The following is a 23,177-nucleotide window of genomic DNA, read 5'->3' on the forward strand; positions in this document are numbered from 1 at the left end:
AAAGTGTAATTTTGGGGTCAAGTTTTGCTCTTTTCAGGGCAAAATATGTAAGGCTGTCTCCACAAGAAAATAAAAATCCAAACAACCTCAAAGGTACAGTTTTGATAGAAATAAGTTAGTAAAAACCTTCTTCCTAACAAAGTTTCAGAAAATCTAATTTTTCTATCCTGCATAGGTATAGGTGACCATTAGAGAAATCTGCTCTTGAGTTGTGTGTATAACTGTCATGATCAATCATGTCTTCATCTCTTTCTCCGCAGTTCACACATAATTATAATGTTTCATATATAATTTCACTTGTATCTTCACCATCTACAGGTATATTATGAACTCACAACACGACCAGCTCCCAGCTAGCTTGATAGTTCAATTGCTAGATCACTTTACCAGCATCACACAGGTCATGGGTTTGAATCCCGTTCAAGCCAGCCTGAAGTTTTTCAGTCTTTAATTTCAAAGCTGCTTAAAGACTCTGTCAGGCAGAATGCTCTGTGAGCGTTTGTTTTGATTTTGTCGCTGAAGAAAAGCGTTTTAAAAATCAGAAGGATTTGGGTCATTTTGTGGTCTAGAGTACAATTTAGTGGTAAAAACTGATAGATGTTTGCTTTAGTCGCAATTTGGCTCAGAACTACTGTATTTTGAAATTCTGACTTTGCGTCATGAGGTGACAAATGTCAGCTATAAGTTCCTGCCACCGCACACGTCATGCAGAGACTTGAAACAATTCCATGTAGCAAATTTGCTTTTTATTTGCTTTCAGAAGCATACATACAGAATGTTATAACAGTACTTACTATATGCTTAGCATACTGTCTTGGTCATGATGTAGAATAAGAGTAACAATTATTATTTTTATCATGATTTTTTTCTTGACAATTTCATACCGTGCTATGGAATCCATACAGAGTTTTTATTGACAACCGGTCAAGTGCGGATACTAAAACATTTTCGGTTTGCTCTTTTTGGCAATGAAATGTTTTCTTCACCAGGAGTAAAATGCAGTAGAGAATGTACTCTTCATCAAAATAAATTTCAAGAAATCCCACCAAAGTCAGTTAACCTCAAATTGGATGAATCCACAAGCGATGTGATACCCTTTTCTAAAGGCTAGCAATGGGAAGGAAATTCAACTCACTCTCACTTATTGCAGCAAATTGGAGTATTTCTTCTTGTATCCAAGTACAACTTAACTAATTCTCCGCAGATCCTAGACAGATTTTCTCTGTTAATATTCTTTTGAAGAGCGTCTATGGTCTACACCTCCCACCAAGGTTCCTCGCAGTCACCATGGCTGAAGTTACATGATACCAGGCATTTTTAAGCTTCTCAAATAATTGTGAAAAACTAACAATTTGCGGTCAAATGTTCACCTCAATGTTAAGGGTGATAATGAATCCTGTCATTAAAGGCAATAAATGTAGCACAATCTGGATGGATGCTTCGGATTATAAAGGATTGAAGAGTGAAACAATATACAACAACAAAATGGAGGTTTCGTAAACCACTAACCCTCTGACAACACACACAATAAGTGCCAGTCGAGGGTCTTAAAGTTGTTTGAATAACTTGATGACCAGTCATGTCTTCATCTCTTTCCCCTCAGTTCAAATATATGATCTTTACAAACTCACAATGTGACCAGCTCTCAGTTGGCTTGAATTAAGCTCAGTTGGTGGAGCACTGCACTGGTATTGCAAAGATCATGGGTTTGAATCCTGTTCAAGCCCCACTTGTTTTTTCAGGCTTTAATTTCACAACTGCTTATTAGGTTGTGTGTATAACTGCGATGATCAATCGTGTCTTAATTCATATCTTTCTCAGTTCAAGTATATTGTCTTTCATATATTCACTTTTGTGAAACATTTTGGTTGTTGTTTTATGTCTGTGATCCTTTCAGATGTTGCTCAATTAGATTTAGGGATCGAGGGTGGAGTGATGACATGGAAGAGGAGACTAAAAAGGGCCCTTTACTTTACACAGTACTCGAAACCCAGCCAAAAGTCTCTTGAGTGTTTTGAGCCATGTCCTTCAATGGCGTCACTAGAAGCTCGACCCGCATCCCACTATGCTCTGTCATGGCCGCAGAAATTACAACTTTAAATGCCTGTAGAAACGTGGGGATTTTATCAATCAAGATCATTTTTCGCTGAAGTAATTGAGAAAACCAGTAGATTTCATTAAAGGAAATCAAAATTTTGGGGGTTAGTTGCACTTTAAGTGTTAAAAATATTTGGTTTGTAGCCAGGCATGGTTAAAACTTTGATTAACGCCCAAGTTGCAAGTGGAGGGAAGGTGCCTACGAAGCCTGGGGGCTCCAACCGCAGTCACATCCCCAAGGTGCTAGAACACCCGACTGGCCTGCCCAACCCCCAACCAAGCACCAGGCCCCTACAGGCACCTGTCACACTAAGCCAGATGGCTCAGTGGAAAGAAAAAAGAAAAAAAGAAAACTGCTGAAAAGAGGGGGAATAGGGAGGGAACTCTGAGAACTGCTAAACTACTATAATTCAACTCACAATGCCACGCTAACAGAGCAATGAACATACTGCAAGCACATGGGATGACAACACACGTACTAACCAAGAATACCACTGGACAATGTCAGCCCCAGGGCTCCCACGGCCATATGACTGCAGCAAATGTTACAGAACGCACCAAACGCTTAACAAATGCCTAGAAAAAACACTACTGACCAGACTAGCTCCTGGTCGTAAACTATGTAAAATTCATTAAACTATATCAAACGCTGCAGAACACACCAAACGCTAGCAGACGGCCAAGATATTGACAACCGCCTACAAAAATGCTACTGACCAGACTAGCTCCTAGTCATTAACTAAGTTAAATTCCATTTAACTGTATTTAACGCCCAAGTTGCTAGTGGAGGGAAGGTGCCTATGAAACCTAGGGACTGCAACCTCAGTCACATCCCCAAGGCGCTAGAACACCTCACTGGCCTGCCCAACCCGCAACCAAGCCATTAGCCCCCCCACGCCATGCCGAAGGGATCTCCGGGTTGAAAGAACCCAGAGCAAGGGGGCTCAGGGCACCAAGGCCACAGCCCCCGACAACCCCAGCCTGAGGCACCCACCCCCCACTGGTACCCAGAGTACTCCACTTCCTGTTAAGCCACCAACTGGTAGGAAACACGGACAATGGAACTAACTGGAGTTCAGATATAGATCCGGTACGCATCGCTAGACCAACACCCTAAGGTCTTGATAAGGTGATCTGGAACTCTCCGTGCCGCTGCAGTTGTCACTGCCCCGACACAGAAGCTATGACCAGAGTATGAGTCAGAGTACCCTGGACCATTTAGGATCGACTTCACAGAGGATGATAACTGCTGCCGGGTAAGAGGACAACCATCACTAAACATACACAGTGGCCCTGGGGCGGACCCGCACAGAGACAAGTAACTGCCCAAAGCTGTTATGGGGCACACAGAGCCCAAGCCATGCCCTAAGTAGATATCACAACCCACGTGGAAGGGGTCTGTCTTGGAGCACTTGATACGGACTTTAAAACAAGAGGGGTTCATATGGGTGTTAGGATCCATGAACTCCCCGGCCCGCAAAAAAACAAAAAAACCCAAGCAGCACGCAGTGCACAACATCACATGGTCTCTAGGAGACAGGTCCAAAGAGCACTGAATGACCTTCAGATGATCTACTGTGATAGATAGGTGCCTGGGTGATGCTGGACCCTGGACCCGCGTAATGCCCCTTAGTAAACGCTGCAAACAAAGACAGTTGACTAAAGGATCTGAAGGCCATGTTCAATGTAAAGGGAGCATACTGCTGAAAGATAGACCTTGATGGAGAAATGGTTCAGATTGTCTGCCAATAAAGAAGCAAAGCGCATGAGAGTCTCCTCATTGGCTGAGGGAATGGAGCCATCCTGGTTTGCACGACCGTCCTGGTGGCAAAAGTCTATAAATTGACATTGGGCAGATTGGTACACTCATCGAGTGGAAGTTGCAAGACCTTGGGTAAGTAGGAACTGACACTTCTGAGTCAAGGCATCTCAAGCACAGCCAGAAAGGAGGTAGGAATCTGGGACAGGGTCAGGTCGGCATGTGGCTCCAGGTGTCTGAACCGCCGAAATTGGAATCGAGAGAGTACATCAGCAATTGGATTAGCTTTACCTAGAACTGATGAAGCTGTAAACAAAAATGAATGACGGATGGCCAGCATAGTCAAATAATGTAGCAACACCATTAGGCTTTTGTCCTGTGAGGTGCCAGACTTAAAGTACAGCCATCATGGACTCACTGTCACATAAGAACTCAACTCGCTGAGACACCCACTGAGGGCCCCACAGATAGGCTGCTACCACAATTGGGAAGAGTTCCTTATACGCTATAGATAACGAACTTTGTGCAACTGACCAGGCACTGGAAAACCAGTGGGATTTAAAAATAGCTCCATAGCCCAAAGAGCCAGCTGCCTCCGACGAAACCTGGAAGTCCGGGAGAGGGGCCCATGTGGGCATACAGAAAAAACTGAGGCCATCCCAAGTTTGGAACAGCTCCCGCCACCAGGTTAAATCCTGCCGAAATTCTTGGTTAAGCCTATTGGGGTGATCATCATGGCGAAAGACACAAAGCAAGTTGATCATCCGGCAAAGGAATGTCCTACCCTGTGGGGCAACCTTGCAGGTGTGATGGAGGTGGCCGATCAGGGATTCCAGCTCGTGACGTTTACAAAAACTTGCTGCAGACCACTCATCTAACAGTGTAATAATCCTATCTCTCTTGTCAGCCGGGAGACGAGCCTGAAGTTTTTCAAAGTCAAGTTCAATCCCAAGGATTGTAAGACGAGTCGCAGGTCCCTCCAGCTTATCCGGATGAAGGGGCAGGCCAAGTTTTTTTACACAGTTAAACACAGGTTTGAAGGTTGTTGTGGCAGACAGGGGAAGCCGGTGGGCCCAAGGTGAGGAAATCGTCCAAGTAATGACGGAGGTATGTGACATCATAATTTTGAACCAGAATCCATTCAACCAGGTCTGCAATGGCAGTAAAGATGAATGGTGCTGAACACAGCCCAAATGGGAGCACCAAATCCACAAAATATTGCCCACGCCACTTCATGCCAAGAAGGAGGCGCTCATCTGGGTGGATTGTCACATTCCGATATGCACTTGCCACATTGAACTTGGCCATTAACATTCCTCAACCCAGAGTCATTATGCCATCAATGAAAGCATCAACTTAAACAGACTGAACTGTAAACAGGGGCCTGGGGATGCCATCATTTATGTTTTACCCCTCTGGTGATGAGAGGTCCAAAATGAGATGCCACTTCCCAGGCTGATTATTTTTGGGGATCACCCCGAAATGACTTATGTGCAAAGACGGAAGTGGCGGCACTGGAAAAGGAGCTGCCTCCCTACTGGAAGAGACTTCATTTTGCAAGTAGGAGTCAATCACTGATGGGTCACGGAGGGGTTGAATCCTATCCGAAATCCATCCTGTATGCCAGAAATCACATAAACTACAGCTGATTTGTCAGGATGATGGTGCAACTCCGCTTGAAATTGATCCAGCTGTAATGGTGAGACCTTAGAAACTGGAGATAACAGGGCAAAAGAGACAACTGTAATGCTGGGCTTAACTCAGGGGAGGGGAAGCGGGAACGAAGTCTAGCTGAGCGGGGAAAGGGGCAGTTAGCCTTGGTACGCTCTCCCTCGCAGTTGCTGCATTTGTGGTGGAACCTACACCTCCCAAATGGCCACCGGCATTGCCCTTTATTCCAGGAATGGCAGAATGGTGTACATAGCTAGGCGGGAGTCCAGGTTGCCTGAGGAAGACTGAGGAAACCCAGAAAGAGAGGACGGCTTTGGTTGCAGTAAGGACAATGTTGGTAAATGCAGATGAAAATTATACTGATCCAAATTCATTTTGGACCAATCATTAAGGCCCAAGGCAGCGGCATCCCTTCTGAAGGCCAGATTGTATTCAAGCCAAGCCAGACCTGGATATTGATGGGCTGTTTGAATAATGTGGAGCTTATACTTCGTCAGTTCTAACCAACGCAGGGGATAAGAGGCACACAGGACCAGCTGGAAAATTGGGAAGGCCTCGGTCCAGAGAAGAATATCTTTAATTTCAACTTGCCTGCGTTTGGCATGTGACACGAGGAGTTTACCCTCCAGCATGAAGATTTATCGTAAGCAGATCCACCAACTCCCCAAACTGGCCCTCTATGAATCTTCTCAGCCAATTTAGCTGGGATTGGGCACTGATGCAGAATTACCAAAGCTTGGCAGGCTACTGGCTACACTGGTACTGGTGAAGGGAGTGGTGATAGGGGCCACGAAGTGGGCCGAGCTCGAGTCAGTGATGGTCAACATGGGAGAAAAAGTAGGAACAAAAGCATGCAAAGTAAACGTACCTGACAACGCCCCAGAAGCCACAGACAAAACGTTGACATCATAAGAAACAGCAGTTGATCCGGAGGAGCTAGATGGAGCAACGCCAACAGAAGTACCAGGGACAGAGAAATTTAATGGTGAGGGGGCGTTCCCTTGAATTGAAGACATAATGGTAGGAAGGGTGCTTCCAAGTATGTGAACAACACCCTCCGTGATTGAATCGACAGCTAAAGGCGCCAGAGGGCCAGAGGGAGCCGTTGAAACCACCATCAGCACGGGAGACAACAGAGGTAACAACAACGAACACACTGCAAGTACGTGGGATGACAATGCACATACTAACCAAGAATACTGGTGGACAATGTCAGCCCCAGAGCTCCCACAGCCATATGACTGCTGCAAATGCTACAGAATGCACCAAATGCTTAACAAACGCTAACAGATGGCCAAGACCTTAACAAACACCTACAAAAGAACACTAATGACCAGACTAGCTCCTGGTTGTAAACTATGTAAAATTCATTAAACTATATCAAACGCTACAGAACACACCAAACCCTAAACAAATGCTAGCAGACGGCGAAGACACTAACAACTGCCTACAAAAACGCGACTGACCAGACTAGCACCTAGTCGTTAACTATGTTAAATTCCATTTAACTATATTTAAAAATATGTTGTTACTGGCATAAAATCTATAAAAGGATGTTCTGGTTGCTGCTGTCACAACCTTCTTCAGTTAACAAAAAAACGTAAAATAAGAACTTACAAATTGATCTTGAATGTGTTGAAGTAGTTGACTGAATGAAGTAGTGGACTCTTCCTTGAAGTGTGGCATTCCATCCGAGATAATAACTCTTCCATGATCAATAAAATTAAAAAATTCTTAAGTATTACACAATATTATTATGCTTACCTATTGTTTTCACTCATTTTGAATTCCAACCCCCTTTCCATAGAAATGATATCTAACCTTCATTATGAAAACATTAATTACTAAAAGGTCATGCTTTTCATTGCTCTGACACAGCTTTATTGTCAGTGGTACTAATTCAGTGTTAAAAAATAGCGAATTAAGTCCTTCAACTAGTAAAAGAAAATCTGTGTTGTAAGTGACATAATTTAATAATAATAATGATGATAATAATAATAGTACAAATGAATATGTGAAAGATCATATATTTGAACTGTGGAGAAAGATATGAAGACATGATTGATCATCGCAGTTATGCACACAACTTAAGTAGTTGTGAAATTAAAGCCCGAAAAAGAATTCAGGCCTGAACGGGATTTGAACCCATGACCTGTGCGGCTCTACAAACTGAGCTACCAAGCCATCTGGGAGCTGGTCACATCGTGAGTTCATAATATACCTGTAGGTGATGACAAATACACATGAATATATGAAAGATCATATATTTGAACTGTGGAGAAAGATATGAAGACATGATTGATCATTGCAGTTATGCAAACAACTTAAGTAGTTGTGAAATTAAAGCCTGAAAAAAATTCAGGCTTTAATTTCACAACTACCTAAGTTGTGTGCATAACTGTGATGATCATTAACATTCCCCAAAATTGATGACAGCAGAGATTTTGGCTTTTAACACCATCTTTTTCGTCGATATTTTTTTGCCCGCCTTGTTGGTGTATTCCTTAATTTAGCAAGTTTTCAAATCATGATTGTAATTGATGCGACGCAAAAAATAATGGCTTTCTTGAAAAGCTACCGTTCTGCGAGTTTTACTGCTTTGTTCCTCTAATTGTTTAAGGAACAAACTTAGAAGACACCAATAGGAACTTGTTTTTAGTCCGAAATCAGTCCTAGGAACAACGATGTCTGAAATCGGAACAACGGGTTCCTTTTGTCTTAAACAAGAACACGAAGTTCCTTTTTTATTGCGAGTAAAGGGAACTCTTTGTTCCGTTTTTATCTTTTCAGGAACAAATGTTCCTTTTCGAATGGTTCCGATTTTGTCGAGTGTTCTCTTTTACACAATTCGTTCCCATTGACCAGCATAGTAAGTTCCGGAGTTCAATATTAAGGAACGATTGTTCCACTTTAGTCTTATCTTATTTGCAATTAGGAACGTGCTGTTCCTAATCGCTGCTTGTCGTTCCCAAATGTTTTAATTGGTCCCTTTCAAAAGCAATTTTGGTCCTTTTTTCTGCTGAAAGCATGGAAACAATAGTTTTGTTTCCAAACTGGAATTAGTTCCGCTTTAAGTTAAAGAGGAACTAGCATTCCGTTGTTTTATTTGAGTCACTTAATGGGAACGAGGGTTCCTATTTAGCGTTGGTGAACACGAACACAAGTTCCGAGGTTACTTTACCATTCTAACATGCGCGATCGAGGGCAAATTCAATTTCTAGCCTGGCTTGCCTGCTGCATGCTTAATCAGGTAAGGGCAGGTTGGGACAAGATGAGACCTGCCCCTTTGTTCCTTTGTTTGGTTTTATTGTGTGAGAAGCGGGCCAGATGGATAACAAGTCAGCTATTTATTATAAATACAGTAGTCTCGCAAGAAACTTCACATATCAGATATTAAAAGATGAACAAAAGAGGAGTGGAAATCGACTGGTCAAAGTTAGAAAACGCATCTCCTTAACCCAAACGACTTCACTTAGAAGAAGACGATTCTGATGGCCTTTTTCACTGTCCAGTGCAAGATTGCAATCATGATGGGTTTACAACGGCAAGAGGATGCAGAAAACACGCAAAGAACAAACATCGTTAGTACTTTTATTTCGACGAAAAGCCAGACATCACTCAGATTGAATCAGGCCAACAAAAAAGCAACAAAATGGAGGTCAGTGATCACAAGATTCCACCTAAATCTAGAAGAGTTGTCTCTTTTGCCATGTCAAGTGAAATCGCACAAGATTTCTTGTCCTGGCTCACCGGCAGTGGCGGAGGTTGTAAAAGTGATCGGCAAACGCACCAAATTGTCAGCAAGTGTTTGAAGTTTCTTAAATTCTGTTGCGAAGAAGAGGAGGATCTTACATTTGAAATCGTTGACTTTAGTCTATGTTCGCCCAATCTACTTTTCAAATTTGTTGACATGATGCAAGACGAGTGGAATCTCGGGCACGCAGGGCGCATAGGCTATTTGGATGCCATTGCAGAATTAGGGGATTTCAGAAAAGTCAATGGAGCTTCGGAATCGGTATTAAGAGGATTATCTTCCACAGAGCTGTACTTAAAACGAGTCCGCAAGACCGTCTCCAAGATGATGCGATTACAATGGACGAGCGAACTCGATATCGAAGCCTTAGAAGCCAAGGGACACTGGGCTACGCTAGAAGAGCTCTTGGAAGTCGTAGGGCGTTATTTGCCGCGCTACGAAAGCATGCTAAAATCGTGCAAGGATGATCCAGGTACAATATCCCCACTAGACTTATCGTTTGCTACCAAATTTCTCGCCGTATATTTGTTTATCAAGGTCAAAGGATCGCACCCGATGACATATCAATATTTAACTGTTGAGATGGTGAACAACGCTAAAACCAACGGCGGATTTATCGACCAGAAAATGTTCAAAACAGCAGGAAAGTTTGGCTTCGATTCTCTTTACCTGACTGAGACTAGCATGCAAGTGTTAGATGGCTACATCAATCATATACGCCCTCTGCTCAAGCCGAACTGTGATTATGTTTTAGTGACGAGAAATGGAGGACAACACAACAAGCTAGGAGAACTAATGAGTAAACTTGTCTTCGATGCAACAGGCAAGTACGTTCATCTGACTCGCTATCGACAAATAGTCGAGACCGCAAGCTGCAGGCAACTTAGTAGCAACGCGCAAAGCACAATATCCGAGGATCAGAAACACAGCTCTGTCGTGGCAAGGGTTCACTATCAAAAGCAACGATCGCGTGACGTCGCTAGTAAGGCACACAAATGTTTGAAAGAATTGCACGGTGACAGGGGAACAGAATTAGAAATGGAAGTGCGCTCGAGGCTTTCAGACCTGTCAAGCTCTTCGCAAGATCAAAATGCTGACAATAGTGACACTCCTTCTACCGACGAGGTCAAAGTGATCACGAAAAAACAACCCGAGCGTCTAGCAGGCGTGCCGAGACTAACACGCGAAGATGCTTTCAGGCCGAACGAAATTGGTGCGAGAAGAAAAAATGTGATGTTCTCTCCTGAAGAAGACAAATACCTAAAAGCTGGACTTAAAAAACACGGCTTTGGTCAATGGCAAGCGATCCTAAGAGACCCCGAATTTCGTTTTCAAAAGGTTAGGACAGCCAACTCTCTGCTGAGCCGGGCGGCAAGAAAATTCGGTTCACCTTCTAAATTATACGACCGATAAAAGGACTTTGAAAAAAAAATCGTGGTGTGCTCTAGTTATCATTGGAACAAAACCAACTCAAACTGATATTATCCTCTTGAAATAGAAACAAGAAATGTTTTATAACGGCGTACTTTTCACTGAATTAACAACGGATAGATTCCAGTTATTACGATATTGTGAGTGTCGCAACTAATTTATGGGAGATTGTAGATAGTTTAATTAGTGGTACTGTTGGACTACTCTCGAACATTCACACAGGTATTTGTCTTTATTGAAGTTCTGATCACGAGGAAAATCAAACTCTTCTCACTGAGAAAATCGCTTGAAATTGATTCACGCAAGCTCTTGGCTTCATTCCAGTTCTGATACATTATTACAAAATGGAACTACTTCTGACTGGGAAAAAAGCTTGCAATTGACAGCTGGGAAAGTTTTTTGCTTGGATTTCCCTTTCTTCCCTTGTGTTTCCTCTTCTTCTGGGAGGTTGGGCAGGGGCTTGCTGCAGCCGTTCCACTCAATTGCAATTGCGTGCGAGGACCTTGGGTGATGAACAATTCATTTTCGTCGTCACTGCTGTTTGTTCGTGCCAGCGGAGATGGCGAAGATTCTTTTGGAGTTTCTCCTGACGATTCACCGAGTTCTGCGATAATCGGTAATGTCTGGAAAAGACTAGTTACAAGATATCTGTGTTCTTTCCTCAAAAGACCTTCCGCGCAACACCACCGCCTACGTTCCTCCAAGGCAAAGTCGCACTTTAGAGTGCCCAAGTTGAGATGGTGGTTCTTCATTTTGTCCTGGAGCACTTCTCGGTGTGCTTCCATCGCAGCTCTTCTCCCTCGATCTACCACTGAGGCAAGGGTCATGGTACACTGGTACAGTTCTCTCTCGGTTGTTTGCAGCCACGCTGCTTTGAATGCTTCACTCGCCCTTTGTCTCTTGGTCAACAGTTCTTCTCTACGGCTCTGCTCTCTTGCTGCCTCTAAGTCTTGTTGGATTGGCGTGGGTAATGGGTCTGATGTTTCTCTAGGGAGTAATGCCGCATGCGCCTTTGTCACGCCTCTGGAAACTAGGCTCTCCTGCCTGTCTTGGTACGTCTTCTCCTTATACTGACGCAGTTTCTCGACTTCTTTAAGTCGTACTTCCAGCAGACGAGATACTTGACGGTGACGGAGTGACCCTTCCGAACAATTCTCCACCGCTTTCCTTAAGGCAATGATGGTTTGGTCCTGACTTGAATCGGAACCATCTTGACTCGCTTCTACCACATTGATCTGCAAGCTTTCTTCCACATTTGGGCACTCACTCTCGTCTAACACTTCGTCTAAGCACAGCGTGCGAAGCTCTTCCTTTTCTTGCTCCTCTAAACCACCATCCTTTACATCCTCGTCACTTGGGTCCTCTTCAGCAGGTTGACTAGCCATCTGTGCCGCCCAGAGTACGCAATCCATGGGATGCTGTTTCAACCATTTAGCTGCATTTTTGTCTGGATGGGGCAAACTTTTAAAATGATAGGTCGTCAGACGCCTGTCCATTGCTGGCTGATCAGCAGGACCAAAGTTGAGTCTGCGCTGGGAAGTGATGACCATTGGGCACCGGTTGATGAAAGGCTTGGCGGTCTGGTATTTGACATCGTGGGCCGAGTAGCCTCCTTGTGTCAACGTTTTCCAGTCGTCTATATCAAGCGTCGACTCAGTGGCCTCGTCTATGAAAATTACTTCCGTGAATGGCGATATCATCGACTTGTTAAATGCGCGCTGTTTCGTTACGGTCGCCACATTTCCGTGGTGCACAAGACCGAGGATGGGGAAAAACAGACTGGTTTTGCCACTATTGGCGTCACCCACCAGGCATGGGACTTTATCTTTGTGCCTTTTCTTGTTGTAATAAAGCAACCGGGCAAAATCTTCACAGAAGCTGGAAATCTCCTCTGGCTGGAGGCTGTTTTCAAGGATCTCGCGAAAGTACTTCGGATCTGGTGGTTTGGACACATCGTAGGGACAGAACGCTCTGGGAGAAATTTTCCCCACTTGCTCTTTGGAAATGGCATCATCGACGAAAGACCTGTTCTTTATTGACCAGCAAGTCCCGTTGCTCACTTCAATTAGGTCGTAATTGATTGTGAGGGGCCGAAACAATTCACAATATGGGTCAGCTAAGAGATTGATGACGTTCTTCATTTGCCGAATGAGCCTTGACTTGAAAAATTCGTTTGTGGCGAGGGAGTTAATAAAGACCTTGGCCTCGCACTTGTACGAGTAGGTGTATTTCGCCCGAATCTCTTTCTTGTAGACGTTTCCTCGATAACTCGCGTAGTTCAGCTTTTCCATACCAATGGCAATGTCATTTACTAAGATGGTAAACTTGTCGGACAATCTCTTTCCTTCATTCGATTCCAGATTGCTTGATGTTTGCGCTGTCGTCATGTCGGAAGTGAAGCCAAACGTGTCTATCTGGAGCTTTGCTTCAATCAAATGCTCGATCACGATTGCCAAAGACGTTTGAAACTTTGAGTTGATAAGGGTAATTCGCACAACATTTTCGTTACCACAGGCGTCTAATTCTTGGGTGTAAAGGTCATCGCCCATCAGGTTTCTTGCTTCTTCTTCATAGCTCCGTTGAAATGATGAGCTTATGAGGTCTTGCATGTATTGGTTTTTATGGTCTTTAAGAACTTTGTACAATTTCTTTATAGCTGGCGACTCCTTTCCGTCTTGAAACTGAACCTGGAAGACACAAAACAAATATTTTTTTAACTGTCGCAGTTTAAGTAGAAATAATACCTCTGTGAGAAATGATCTAGTAAAGAAGAGCTCAATGAATGTTGGTTGTTTTTTTTTTTCTGCAGTCGCTCGATCGATAACATGACGACACTCTTCGATGCAGAAAACCCTTGTAAGGAAATATTAAGCGTGAATGAATGCTGACCTGTTGTGTGGTAACCTCCACTCCACAATTTAGAAATGCTTTGTGGATGGATATTGGGCTGGCAGGAGCGCCGTTTCGCGTAGTTAAAGCCACCCAATACGAAACAGCGGGACAAAGGGACTTGTTAACACTTGCCAAACTTCCATCTAGCCATTGTTCGCTTGTGGCGCTTGGAATCTGGCTGGACTGGTCATCATCCTCACTTTCACTGCTTTCTTCGGCCGTTTCCTCAATAATGCTGGCTTTCTTCTTTTCTTGTGTGGAAATTGCACTAAAGAAGAACGCAATATTGGGTATACCTAGAATAAAGAAAAAAAAACATGCATGCGTCAACGGTTGAAAATGTGCCGTAAATTGTGCTTCCAAAACAATCCTCGAGCAGATACTAACCTGAAATTGCACGGTCACAGGCATCACGCTTCTTGCATATCGAGCTCCACGCCTTCGGCAATGCTTTTTCTTTTACGTTGCAAACACATTTGGCGCTTATAATACTGCACTTTCCACTGATTACTGGCGTCAGATAACAGAGTGCAGCACTCTTGATAGCCTCGCTGTTGAGCTGTCTGCAAGGTTTTTTTGCTCGAAGCATTCTTCTCTGTCCATCAACAGTTGTTCCTGAAATGACTGCAGTGATCCTGTTTCTTATATATAAGATTAATTGTGCGAACTTATCATGAATACATCTGACAGAATAAAGCCACACCTTTACAAGTTTTCGATGGATTTGTTTTCTCTATTTTCGTGACTAAAAATGGACGTTTTAGCTGATAAAATTATGCATAAAAAGTGTTCAAAGGTGTATTTTTATTGAATCCGCAAAGAAAGAAACTTAACACTCGGTTTTAGTGCAATCAGAAGCATTTCATACGCCAACAATAGATCAGTCTTTTCCACGACAAAGCTTTTCACTGATTCCCTGCGGAGGCTAAACCTTGACCTTTTGGCGAACACATTAGTCCGTACCGCGTAATCAAGCAACCAGATAGCATTTTTAACGTATTAAATCAACGGCTTTCTTTACGGCAAAAATACTCCAGATATATATTACTTTGTCCTTTTTATCTTCATTCAAAGCGTTTCTGCACCACAGGGTTTCCGATTTTGCGAATGCAACTAGTGTAGAAATCTAAAGGATGTTTTAAAGCATTTCCACATCTTAAATTCGATAAATATGTCAATTCTCTATGTAAACCGGAAAATCCGTCTTTTCCATCTCCAAAAAGAGAATAGATTGATGCTTGGGAACTTGCAGTATGGAGTGACTGCTCATAAAATCAGTATGCAAGACATTTAGATTTGATGGTGGAAAGGACGGATTTTCCGGATTTCCCGGAGAACTGACTTACAGTAATAAGGGGAAGTAATATAATACTTCTCTTTTTTACTGTAAGTATACTTACAGTAAAAAAAGGAAGTATTATATTACTTCCCTTAATTACTGTAAGTCAGTTCTCCGGGAAATCCGGAAAATCCGTGTTTTCCAACTTCAGAAAGCAGAGTAGATTAATGCTTGGCAACTTACAGTATGAATTGACTGTTCATGAAATCATTAATGCAAGACACTTACATTTGACAGTGGAAACCACGGATTTTCCAGATATCCCGGGAAACTGACTTACAGTAATACTTCCCTTTTTACTGTAAGTATACTTACAGATATAAAGAGTAGTATTATATTACTTCCCTTAATTACTGTAAGTCAGTTCTCTGGGAAATCCGGGAAATCCGTCTTTTCTGACTTCAAAAAATAAAAGAGTTGATTGATGTTTGGGAACTTGCAAGATAACTTCTAATAGTAATCTTTTTTGATTGATGGCGGAAAAGATGGATTTCTTGGAATGACGGAAATCAAAGTGAACCTTTCAAGTTTACATTAAGAGGAACATTCGGGCTTCTTTTTTGCATTCCCTTAACACAGATGGCGAAGCACAAAGTAATGCTCTTAAAAATGGGTTGCAAGTTAAATTTATTTCAGAAACTGTTAAAATCTCATGTTTACCTTCTCCTTAGATAGACAACAGGGTTGAAGCCAGAATCAAATGGCTAATTGCCAAGATGAAGATCAAACTTTGTAAGGGAACAACAGTTTTGGGAAACGATCAATCATGTCTTCAAATAACAATAATAATGATAATAATAATAGTAATAATAATACTAATAATAATAACAATAATAATAATAATAATAGGTGGGAGGTGCGGTGGCCCCATGGTTAGTGCACTTGGCTGGGGACATTGTGTTGTGTTCTTGGGCAAGACACTTTACTCTCACAGTGCCATTCTCCACCCAGGTGTATAAAGGGTACCAGCGAACTTAATACTGGAGGTAACCTTGCAATGGACTAGCATCCCATCCAGGGAGGAGTAGAAATGCTCCTAGTCGCTTCATGCTACAGAAGCCGGGATAAGCTCCAGCCTGATGGGTCACTTGGCTTGTATGGAGACGACACATCTCGTGTGAATGCAGTAAACTAGCACCGCAAGATTATAAAGCGAGGCGTGACAGTGTGGGAAGGGCTGTTCATTGGATGAGCCTGAGAGAGTCAGTAAATCAGATGGGGTCAGGATCTTGTGGAACTAGAGTATTCAGACTAACCATGTGATAGAACATAGAAGGCCTGATCTAAGAGTGTTAGATAAAGAAAAGCAACACTGTCAGATAATATCCAGACATAGGAATTTCACGAGACTGCAGGGTGAAACTGAATGAAAGATGGAAGGTCTATAGAGAAGTATCAAAAGCTTGCTAGGGAGCTGAAGAAGATCTGGAAAGTAAAATCTGAAATAATACCTGTTGGGATTGGTCACTTGTGCACTGAGGACAGTTCCAAAAGAATTAAGAAATTGGACAAGATTGTAGTGAAACTTTCTGTGGAACTAGTTCAGAAAACAGCTCTTCTTGGAATGGCAAAGATTCTCTGAAAAGTACTTGATTTCTAAAGACACAGGAGGTGTCTCAAGTAAAGAGTTAAAAGACCACCAGCACCATTTGCTGAGATGCTCATTTACATAAGTAATCATAATAATAGTCTGTAATAATAATAATGATAATAATGGTGATGATGGTGGTGATGATGGCGATGGCGATTGTGATGGTGTTGGTGATGGTGATTTTTTTTATTTGCTCAAACAATTACAACAATTACAATTAAACTTACATTGGCATACAATATGACAGACACTATAGAAAATAATACAAGTACACTAATTACAAGACAATAATTATTACTAAAAACAATAGAAAGTTACACTTGTTGAGGCATGCTATGGTCTTGGAGTACAGTATAATTATAAATAATTACAATATTCACTTAGCGAAATTTACCATAGATTTCTATATTACTTCATCAGGATCTAGCTATTCAATTTCCACTATTTTTGATTTTCCATTGATTATTTAGTTTTTGTTTGAATTGATCACCAAGTGGGAATTTTTCCATCATTTTACAGTCATAGATATACTTTTTCATTGGTGTTATGAAAATTTTGAATTTCCACCTCATTAGATGCTGTGATCCTATGGGTAGTGTAAAATCATTGAAAAGGATCTGCTGCTTAGTCATATTAAATTGTGATTTCTGTTCATTGTTGAACCATATCATCATTTTATAGTAAAAGTCCTCAGTGATAGAGCAAGCCAGGAATGTGTGTTCAAGGGAATCTGGACTTTTGCAAAAAAAACATTCATCATCTGGTTTAATTTTGTATCTTTTAAGTTCCTTTTTGGTTACTAGTATCCTATCAAGTAGTTTGAAAGAGAATTGTCTTAATTTATTGTCTGCTGACATTTTTGAGATGTTCTTAAATAAGTTATTCCATTTGTTAGTGAAGGGGGGGGGGGTAATGTTTGGACCATGATTGAACTGATGTTGGTTGTGTTTCCCATTTCACTTGGAAGAGTGAGTAATAATCCTTGCACCGTATTTTAGGCAAATAGATGGTTTTTCCTTCAGTGAGCTGGTATACATCAGTTTCTTCTGTGATTGTTTCTAGAGGTTTTTTAATAGTCATAGCTTTTAATTTAAGACTTTTAGGAATTGCAGAGAGAATTTGGCAATAATAAATGAAATTGACTTCAATGTTGTATTTGGTCTTGAATTCTTTATAAGATAGATAATTGTCAGCATTCTTAAGAAGATCTTTTACAAAATATACCCCACGCCCGCTCCAGGTTTTCCAATACAAAGATTTTCCTTCAATAGTGATATCTTTGTTGTTCCATATAATAAAGTCACCTTTGAAGCAGTAATCCCTATATCGGTCTCACAATTTACTAAAGTAATCTAGAAGTTCTGAATTAAAGGGGGAAATATCGTTGTCTAATTTTTTTGTGTTATAGTTGCATTTCAAGAGAAACGGTGATCCTCCATATCTATTGAAGTAAGCACTGGGAATTGCTTTCAAAGCATCATTGGACTCACCTAGTAACCTGCCTATCCAGCTTAATTGAACTGCCTGTAATGTGTTCTAAATTTTAACATTTGGAAAGTTTAGACCTCCACACGGTCTTTGATACAGTACAGTTGTTTTTATTTTGTCCTCTTTGTTTCGCCAGAGAAAGCTGAAGAGCTTTTCTTGTACTCATTTAATAACTTCCTCTGGAACACATAGCACTGAGGCTGGGTATACTATTTGAGAAATCCCTGATGCTTTTACCAATAAAGTTTGTCCCATAAGGGTGAGGTCCCGAGACAGCCAAACATTTAGTTTTGTTTCCATTTGTTGAATTTTGATGAAAAAGTTTTGGTCGTTATTCTTATTACGATTGTACGAAATATGGATTCCTACTGTTTTAGGTCATTAGTTATGTCTATTGCTAAGAGTTTAGTCTGGTTTAGTTTAGTTTTGATGGTGATGGCAATGGCGGTAGCGGTGGTTCTGGCGCTGATGCTTATGCTGGTGCTGGTGATGATGATGATGATGATGATGATGATAAAATGTAATTGAGATTGATTTTTATACCAATTTTGCATCCATGACTTAGCCACTGAGTTCCTGTATTTTGCAGGGTGATCAACCATTTCCCTAACCACTATGAACTGACAAGAAAAGATATGATGATGAAAAACATCAAGAGATATCGTAAAGAATTAGAAAAAGAAGGAAATCCTGTGGCTGAGAAAGATGAACTTGGCAGATACCTTCATCTTGGTAAATACAGAATTATGATAATGTTACATAAAATCTACAGCAAAGTTATACCAATTCAATGAAATAATGTGATCTACATCAGTTATGATTTCATGGTCAAGTGTACTTGTCAGATGAAGCTGAGACACAAAAGCAAGACAGTGTGTCTAGTTATCTGGGTCTGTTTTTTGACCTATAAGAAATTATACTTTTCGCTTTCCGTAAATAAATATCACGTGTGTTTTATGATTATGTAAGTAAAGTCAGAGCCCTTTTTCCACGCTTACATGGCCTCTTCTAAACATGAGGGGGGTTTGGAGAATGTGACAGTTATGCAAACCTGAGATGTAGTCAAAGGTTTGTATAACTTTCAAGAATTCTCACAACCTCCCTTGTCTTTAGATGAGGCTATGTAAACACAGAAAAAGTACTCATCTATTGCTCTTATAAAACTTTTTTCAAAAATAAACATGAATCTAAAACTTCACAACCTTGTTTACATACCCTGATTTAAGCACACCTATTGACCAATCAGAGTGTGCATAGTACCTGTTATTTTATAAACAACAATGGTTTTCAGTTATGACAAAGAAAGAAATGTCCTTTTTGACTTCTTTGAATGACCGGGAACTAGCATTGGAGTGTGGTAGTTTTTGTCTGTTGTCTTGACAGTGGGTACAATCTGCTCCCTAGGCCTTTCTTTTATTTCTCTATTGCTCAGTGGTACCTTCCTTTTTTAACTCCTTTACCACTACTATCATTAGACAAATACTGAAGAAGATAATTTTCACATGTAGCACAAAGTTCTGCAATTTCACATCCATCTACTGGTTGGACTTGCTTCTCTAGGTTTTTTCTTTCTCACTTTTTGCCAATTTTGTATTTTCTACCATGTAGTAGGTAGCTCTGTTTACCAATTTAGTTAGCAAACATATGGCTACCCATGTAAAGTGAAAGTTTAAAAAAAATACGCCTCTCTCCATTTGACTCAGTTTCCCTAAGTCTTCAAACTCTGGACAATGTATGATTTCGCGTTTCACACTGTTTTTGGCTGGGTTGCTATTTGGTTGTCTGATTTCTGTGGCTAGGGCTCAACTTTCAGGAAAAAACCTTGGGGCCAGCTAGCCCCTGAGTTTTCAGATTTAGTTGCCAGCAAAAGTATTTCAGTGAAAAGCGCAGAAAGTTAGTTGCCAGTGAAGAAAATTCAGTCACATTGGTGACCCCAGCAGTCGCAATGTTGAGCTCTGTGGGAGACCTTCAGTGTATTACTCTGTTTTCTAAAAGTGAATATTTTTTTACAGATTTTATTCCTGTTACATTCATCTTGCCAGCAGATTATAACTTGTTTGTGGAAGAATTTAGAAAGAATCCATCCAGCACATGGATCATGAAACCAACCAACAAATGTAAGCCTAACTCTATTCTTGTATCAGCAAATGTATATTCAATTAATGTTAACAGCTGATTCCATACCTCAATCTGCAAATTATAAATGTTAGAAAATATATGCCTTGTTCCCCTATAAATGGGCAAATGTCTTATGTCAGTAGTAATGCACGCTCAAATGACCGGTAACCAATCAGGAGCCGAGAAAGACAATAGGCTATTGTTTGGAGAACAATCGTTGCTATTGTTCTCCAATTCCAAGATGGCACCTTGAAAAATCGGACCAATCAGGAGCCGAATCAAGAATTCAAGATGGCAGTGCCTACGAAAGTCAGCCATGTTGGAAAACAGTCCACTATCCTCGACGGAGGACTGGGATCGGTCTCGCGGATTTCCATGGTGACACAAATCACAACAGGGTCACGCAAAAAATGTCATGCAACTTCAAACTCGATACTTACAGTGTCCTGTGGTCCTAAACGACAGAGGTCCGTCCAGCAAGTGGCCATGATGAAGACTGAGAGACTTGGGTCCGACTGCAGCTTAGATAGGGTGGTGCAAAGCATCATGAAACAATGACCTCATCGGGAACCAATCAGAATGAATTAAAGTACTTACAGTGGTTGGCTTCCCCAATCACCCTCTCTTGAGGAGAGCAGTAAACCCTGAGCGTGTCGATAAGTGGGGCACTCCCCAAGGTATTTCTCGGTAGAGATGAAAAAAGGAAGGGGGTACCCCTGAAAGTCAATGATCACACAGAATTGAAAATGAAAAAACTATTTTTAATCACTGAACAAGGGGTAACAAATCCAGTAACTTACTTGTTTTCCCATGATCTCTTCCATTACAAAAACAGAAGTTAGTGCTCAACACACATCTGAGGATGTAGAGTGAAGTGACAGGTCTCGGATGACACTTATATACCTTTCTATTTGTTCCAAAGCATCCTGGGACAGTGACCTCATTGGGAACCAATCCTAGACTTGCCCCACTCCCTTTGCGGTCAGAGTGGTAAAAATTAGGGGTGATGGGGTACTCCCCATTCCAAAGCATCGTGGGATGGTGACCTCATCGGGAACCAATCCTAGACTTGTCCCACTCCCTTCTTGGCTGAAGGGGTAAAATAGGGATGAGGGAGTACTCCCTCTTAGTCTGCTATATAAAACCTTCATACGTTTTGAAAGGGAGCAAAGTTGTTGACTTACAAAATGGAAGTTAGAAGAAGTCGAAGACTAGTAGGATTGACCCCCAAGGTAGATGAGCTCAAGGACAAATGTTTCATTTGTCAAGGCGACCTTGTCATTGACTCCTTGACTCGATGTAGTGCGAAAACTTATTGCTGTGGAAAATTTTTGCATATCGGCAATGGGGACGGCCTTATCATATTCACAATCGTAACATTGTTTCGTAGAGGACCTTGCCATACCATGTGAATCTTTCCATCTGGTTTGAATTAATTTTTATACAAGACTCACCATCTTCGTGCAGCAAAGGCAAAACGCTACCCTGTACATCCATGCCTATGTCAACTTGCCGTGGATGACCATTACTCAATCAATAAGACAGACAGTGTATGGAATGTTCAGTAGAAACATCCCCACAGAAGTAATGCTCTACATGCGCGAAGTAAAGTTTACGTTATTGTTCCTGTCGTGGCTGCACTACGACGCTGAGGATGAAGTGATTATCAACAGATCAACTCTTCAGTCATCTTTTTCATCCTCCATTTAGCCTGAAGACACAGCTTGGGTGTAACATGTAACTTTTATTGTAACTCAAAAAACTCGTAAAAAAATATAAAAAAGCTAAAACAAAGAGTCTGAGTCTTTATAACGTTTATTGAATAATGATCATAAAAATAATAACATGAACTCCGAAAGAGAATTGATTACAATTTTAACTCTTTAAGCCTTGACCGTCAGTATTCCACAAAGTGTTGGGAACTAAACTCGTTTCCAGTTTCACAGACTCTTGGTCCCTGGCCCCAAAACGCATGATATTCTGCCCTAGTTTTCTTTGCTTTTGGTCATGAAGTCTTTGCCTGATCCGTTCTTTATTCTTGGCATGATAACTTCTCCAATATTCGTTGATCCTTTCCCTGTTGTTTTTACAGTATTGTCTTTGGTAATTTCTGATGTGCTCTTTGTTCTGTTGACAACAGGCTCTCTGGCTGCTGGCGAGTCGTGCCTTGTTGTTTTCATACTATCTTTTATGACGGGTTTTGAGAATCCCGACGTTCTCTGCACAATATCTCTTTTGTTGGGCCAGGATTCACTGTCTGTTCTTTGCATAGTATTTTTTGTGGTAGGCCTTTTTATAGACAACCCTCTGGTTATTCCCTGACAGTTGATTGGAGCAATTCATCTTGCATGTGTGGCGTCTTACAAATAATGACTAAAACCCTGGAATCACACACTCTTATAAGAGTCACATGGCTAATTCAGGTCTCAACCTCTTCTTCTACTTCCTCTTCGTCATTATCGTCGGGGAGTAACTTCTTTCACATTAGTCTGTTTGACAGGAATTTCCATTTTGCCACTGCCAACTCGGCCGCTTCGTCAAAATCCATGTCATCTTCCTCAATGAAGCATTGAAAAGTCTTCATGCGTCGTGTTTGATACAGTGAGTCCATTTTAGATGCTCTAAGTAAGTCCTTTGTAGCCTTCTTCTACTTACAGGTAATAGGGCATTGAACGCAGCATTTTCAGCATAGTTTTGGGATTTTCCCTTATCCAGGAACTGCTGGACTTCTTTCAGGTAGGGTTCTTTGAGATCTTCCCCGACATTTTGACATAACGGACTCCACGGATCTGGTTCATTGTCGTCTGCTTCTTCTTCCTCTTCGGAGCTGCTACTATCCTCCTCTTCTTCCTGTTCCTCTTCAGGCTCCTCTTCTCCCACCTCCTCTTCCTCTTCTACATTTTCATCATTGTTATCTTCCACAGGGCCAAAAATATCTGTTGAACAATCATCCATGATTCTCGTCGACCTTCACCCAAGACAATGTGCTTCAAATGAGCCGAGTCGATTAAACTGATGTTTAATATACCATTTTGGG

At 41.5% G+C, this 23,177-nt stretch overlaps 4 protein-coding genes across 7 annotated transcripts in view; 2 read left to right on the forward strand and 2 right to left on the reverse strand.

The window, feature by feature from the left end:
- Positions 1–23,177, forward strand: part of LOC145487524 (polyglutamylase complex subunit TTLL1-like) — a 104,507-nt gene that overhangs the window by 18,212 nt on the left and 63,118 nt on the right. For 3 of the 4 annotated variants that reach the window (XM_081466345.1, XM_081466344.1, XM_081466347.1), the window contains 2 exons: positions 18,612–18,754; positions 20,035–20,139. In XM_081466345.1, the coding sequence (XP_081322471.1) occupies positions 18,612–18,754; positions 20,035–20,139 (248 nt within the window). The remainder of the gene's footprint in view (positions 1–18,611; positions 18,755–20,034; positions 20,140–23,177) is intronic. The other variant, XM_081466346.1, reaches the window with a different exon arrangement.
- LOC145487518 (uncharacterized) lies at positions 7,955–10,704 on the forward strand. Its single transcript, XM_081466338.1, has one exon. The coding sequence runs from the start codon at positions 9,180–9,182 to the stop codon at positions 10,692–10,694; it is 1,515 nt and encodes a 504-aa protein (XP_081322464.1). The 5' UTR covers positions 7,955–9,179; the 3' UTR covers positions 10,695–10,704.
- On the reverse strand, positions 11,052–14,193 carry LOC145486856 (uncharacterized). Its single transcript, XM_081465577.1, has 3 exons — positions 13,992–14,193; positions 13,737–13,900; positions 11,052–13,579 (listed from the first exon to the last, which is right to left on the reverse strand). Exons 1-3 carry the CDS (start codon positions 14,191–14,193, stop codon positions 11,063–11,065), a joined length of 2,883 nt encoding a protein of 960 aa, XP_081321703.1. The 3' UTR covers positions 11,052–11,062.
- LOC145487574 (uncharacterized) lies at positions 20,214–23,174 on the reverse strand. The gene has a single exon (XM_081466400.1). It carries the CDS (start codon positions 23,093–23,095, stop codon positions 22,721–22,723), a length of 375 nt encoding a protein of 124 aa, XP_081322526.1. The 5' UTR covers positions 23,096–23,174; the 3' UTR covers positions 20,214–22,720.

This window comes from Orbicella franksi, chromosome 5 (genome assembly GCF_964199315.1).
Source record: "Orbicella franksi chromosome 5, jaOrbFran1.1, whole genome shotgun sequence".
Classification (NCBI taxonomy): Eukaryota; Metazoa; Cnidaria; class Anthozoa; order Scleractinia; family Merulinidae; genus Orbicella; species Orbicella franksi.

Excerpts from the sequence above, each read along its gene's own strand:
- LOC145486856 (XM_081465577.1), bottom strand. The coding sequence starts at position 14,193 with ATGCTTCGAGCAAAAAAACCTTGCAGACAGCTCAACAGCGAGGCTATC. Across the intron at positions 13,901-13,991 it reads CTGTGACCGTGCAATTTCAG|GTATACCCAATATTGCGTTC; the intron begins GTTAGTATCTGC and ends TCTTTATTCTAG. Across the intron at positions 13,580-13,736 it reads AATGGCTAGATGGAAGTTTG|TATTTCCTTACAAGGGTTTT; the intron begins GCAAGTGTTAAC and ends ATTCACGCTTAA.
- LOC145487518 (XM_081466338.1), top strand. The coding sequence starts at position 9,180 with ATGGAGGTCAGTGATCACAAGATTCCACCTAAATCTAGAAGAGTTGTC.
- LOC145487574 (XM_081466400.1), bottom strand. The coding sequence starts at position 23,095 with ATGGATGATTGTTCAACAGATATTTTTGGCCCTGTGGAAGATAACAAT.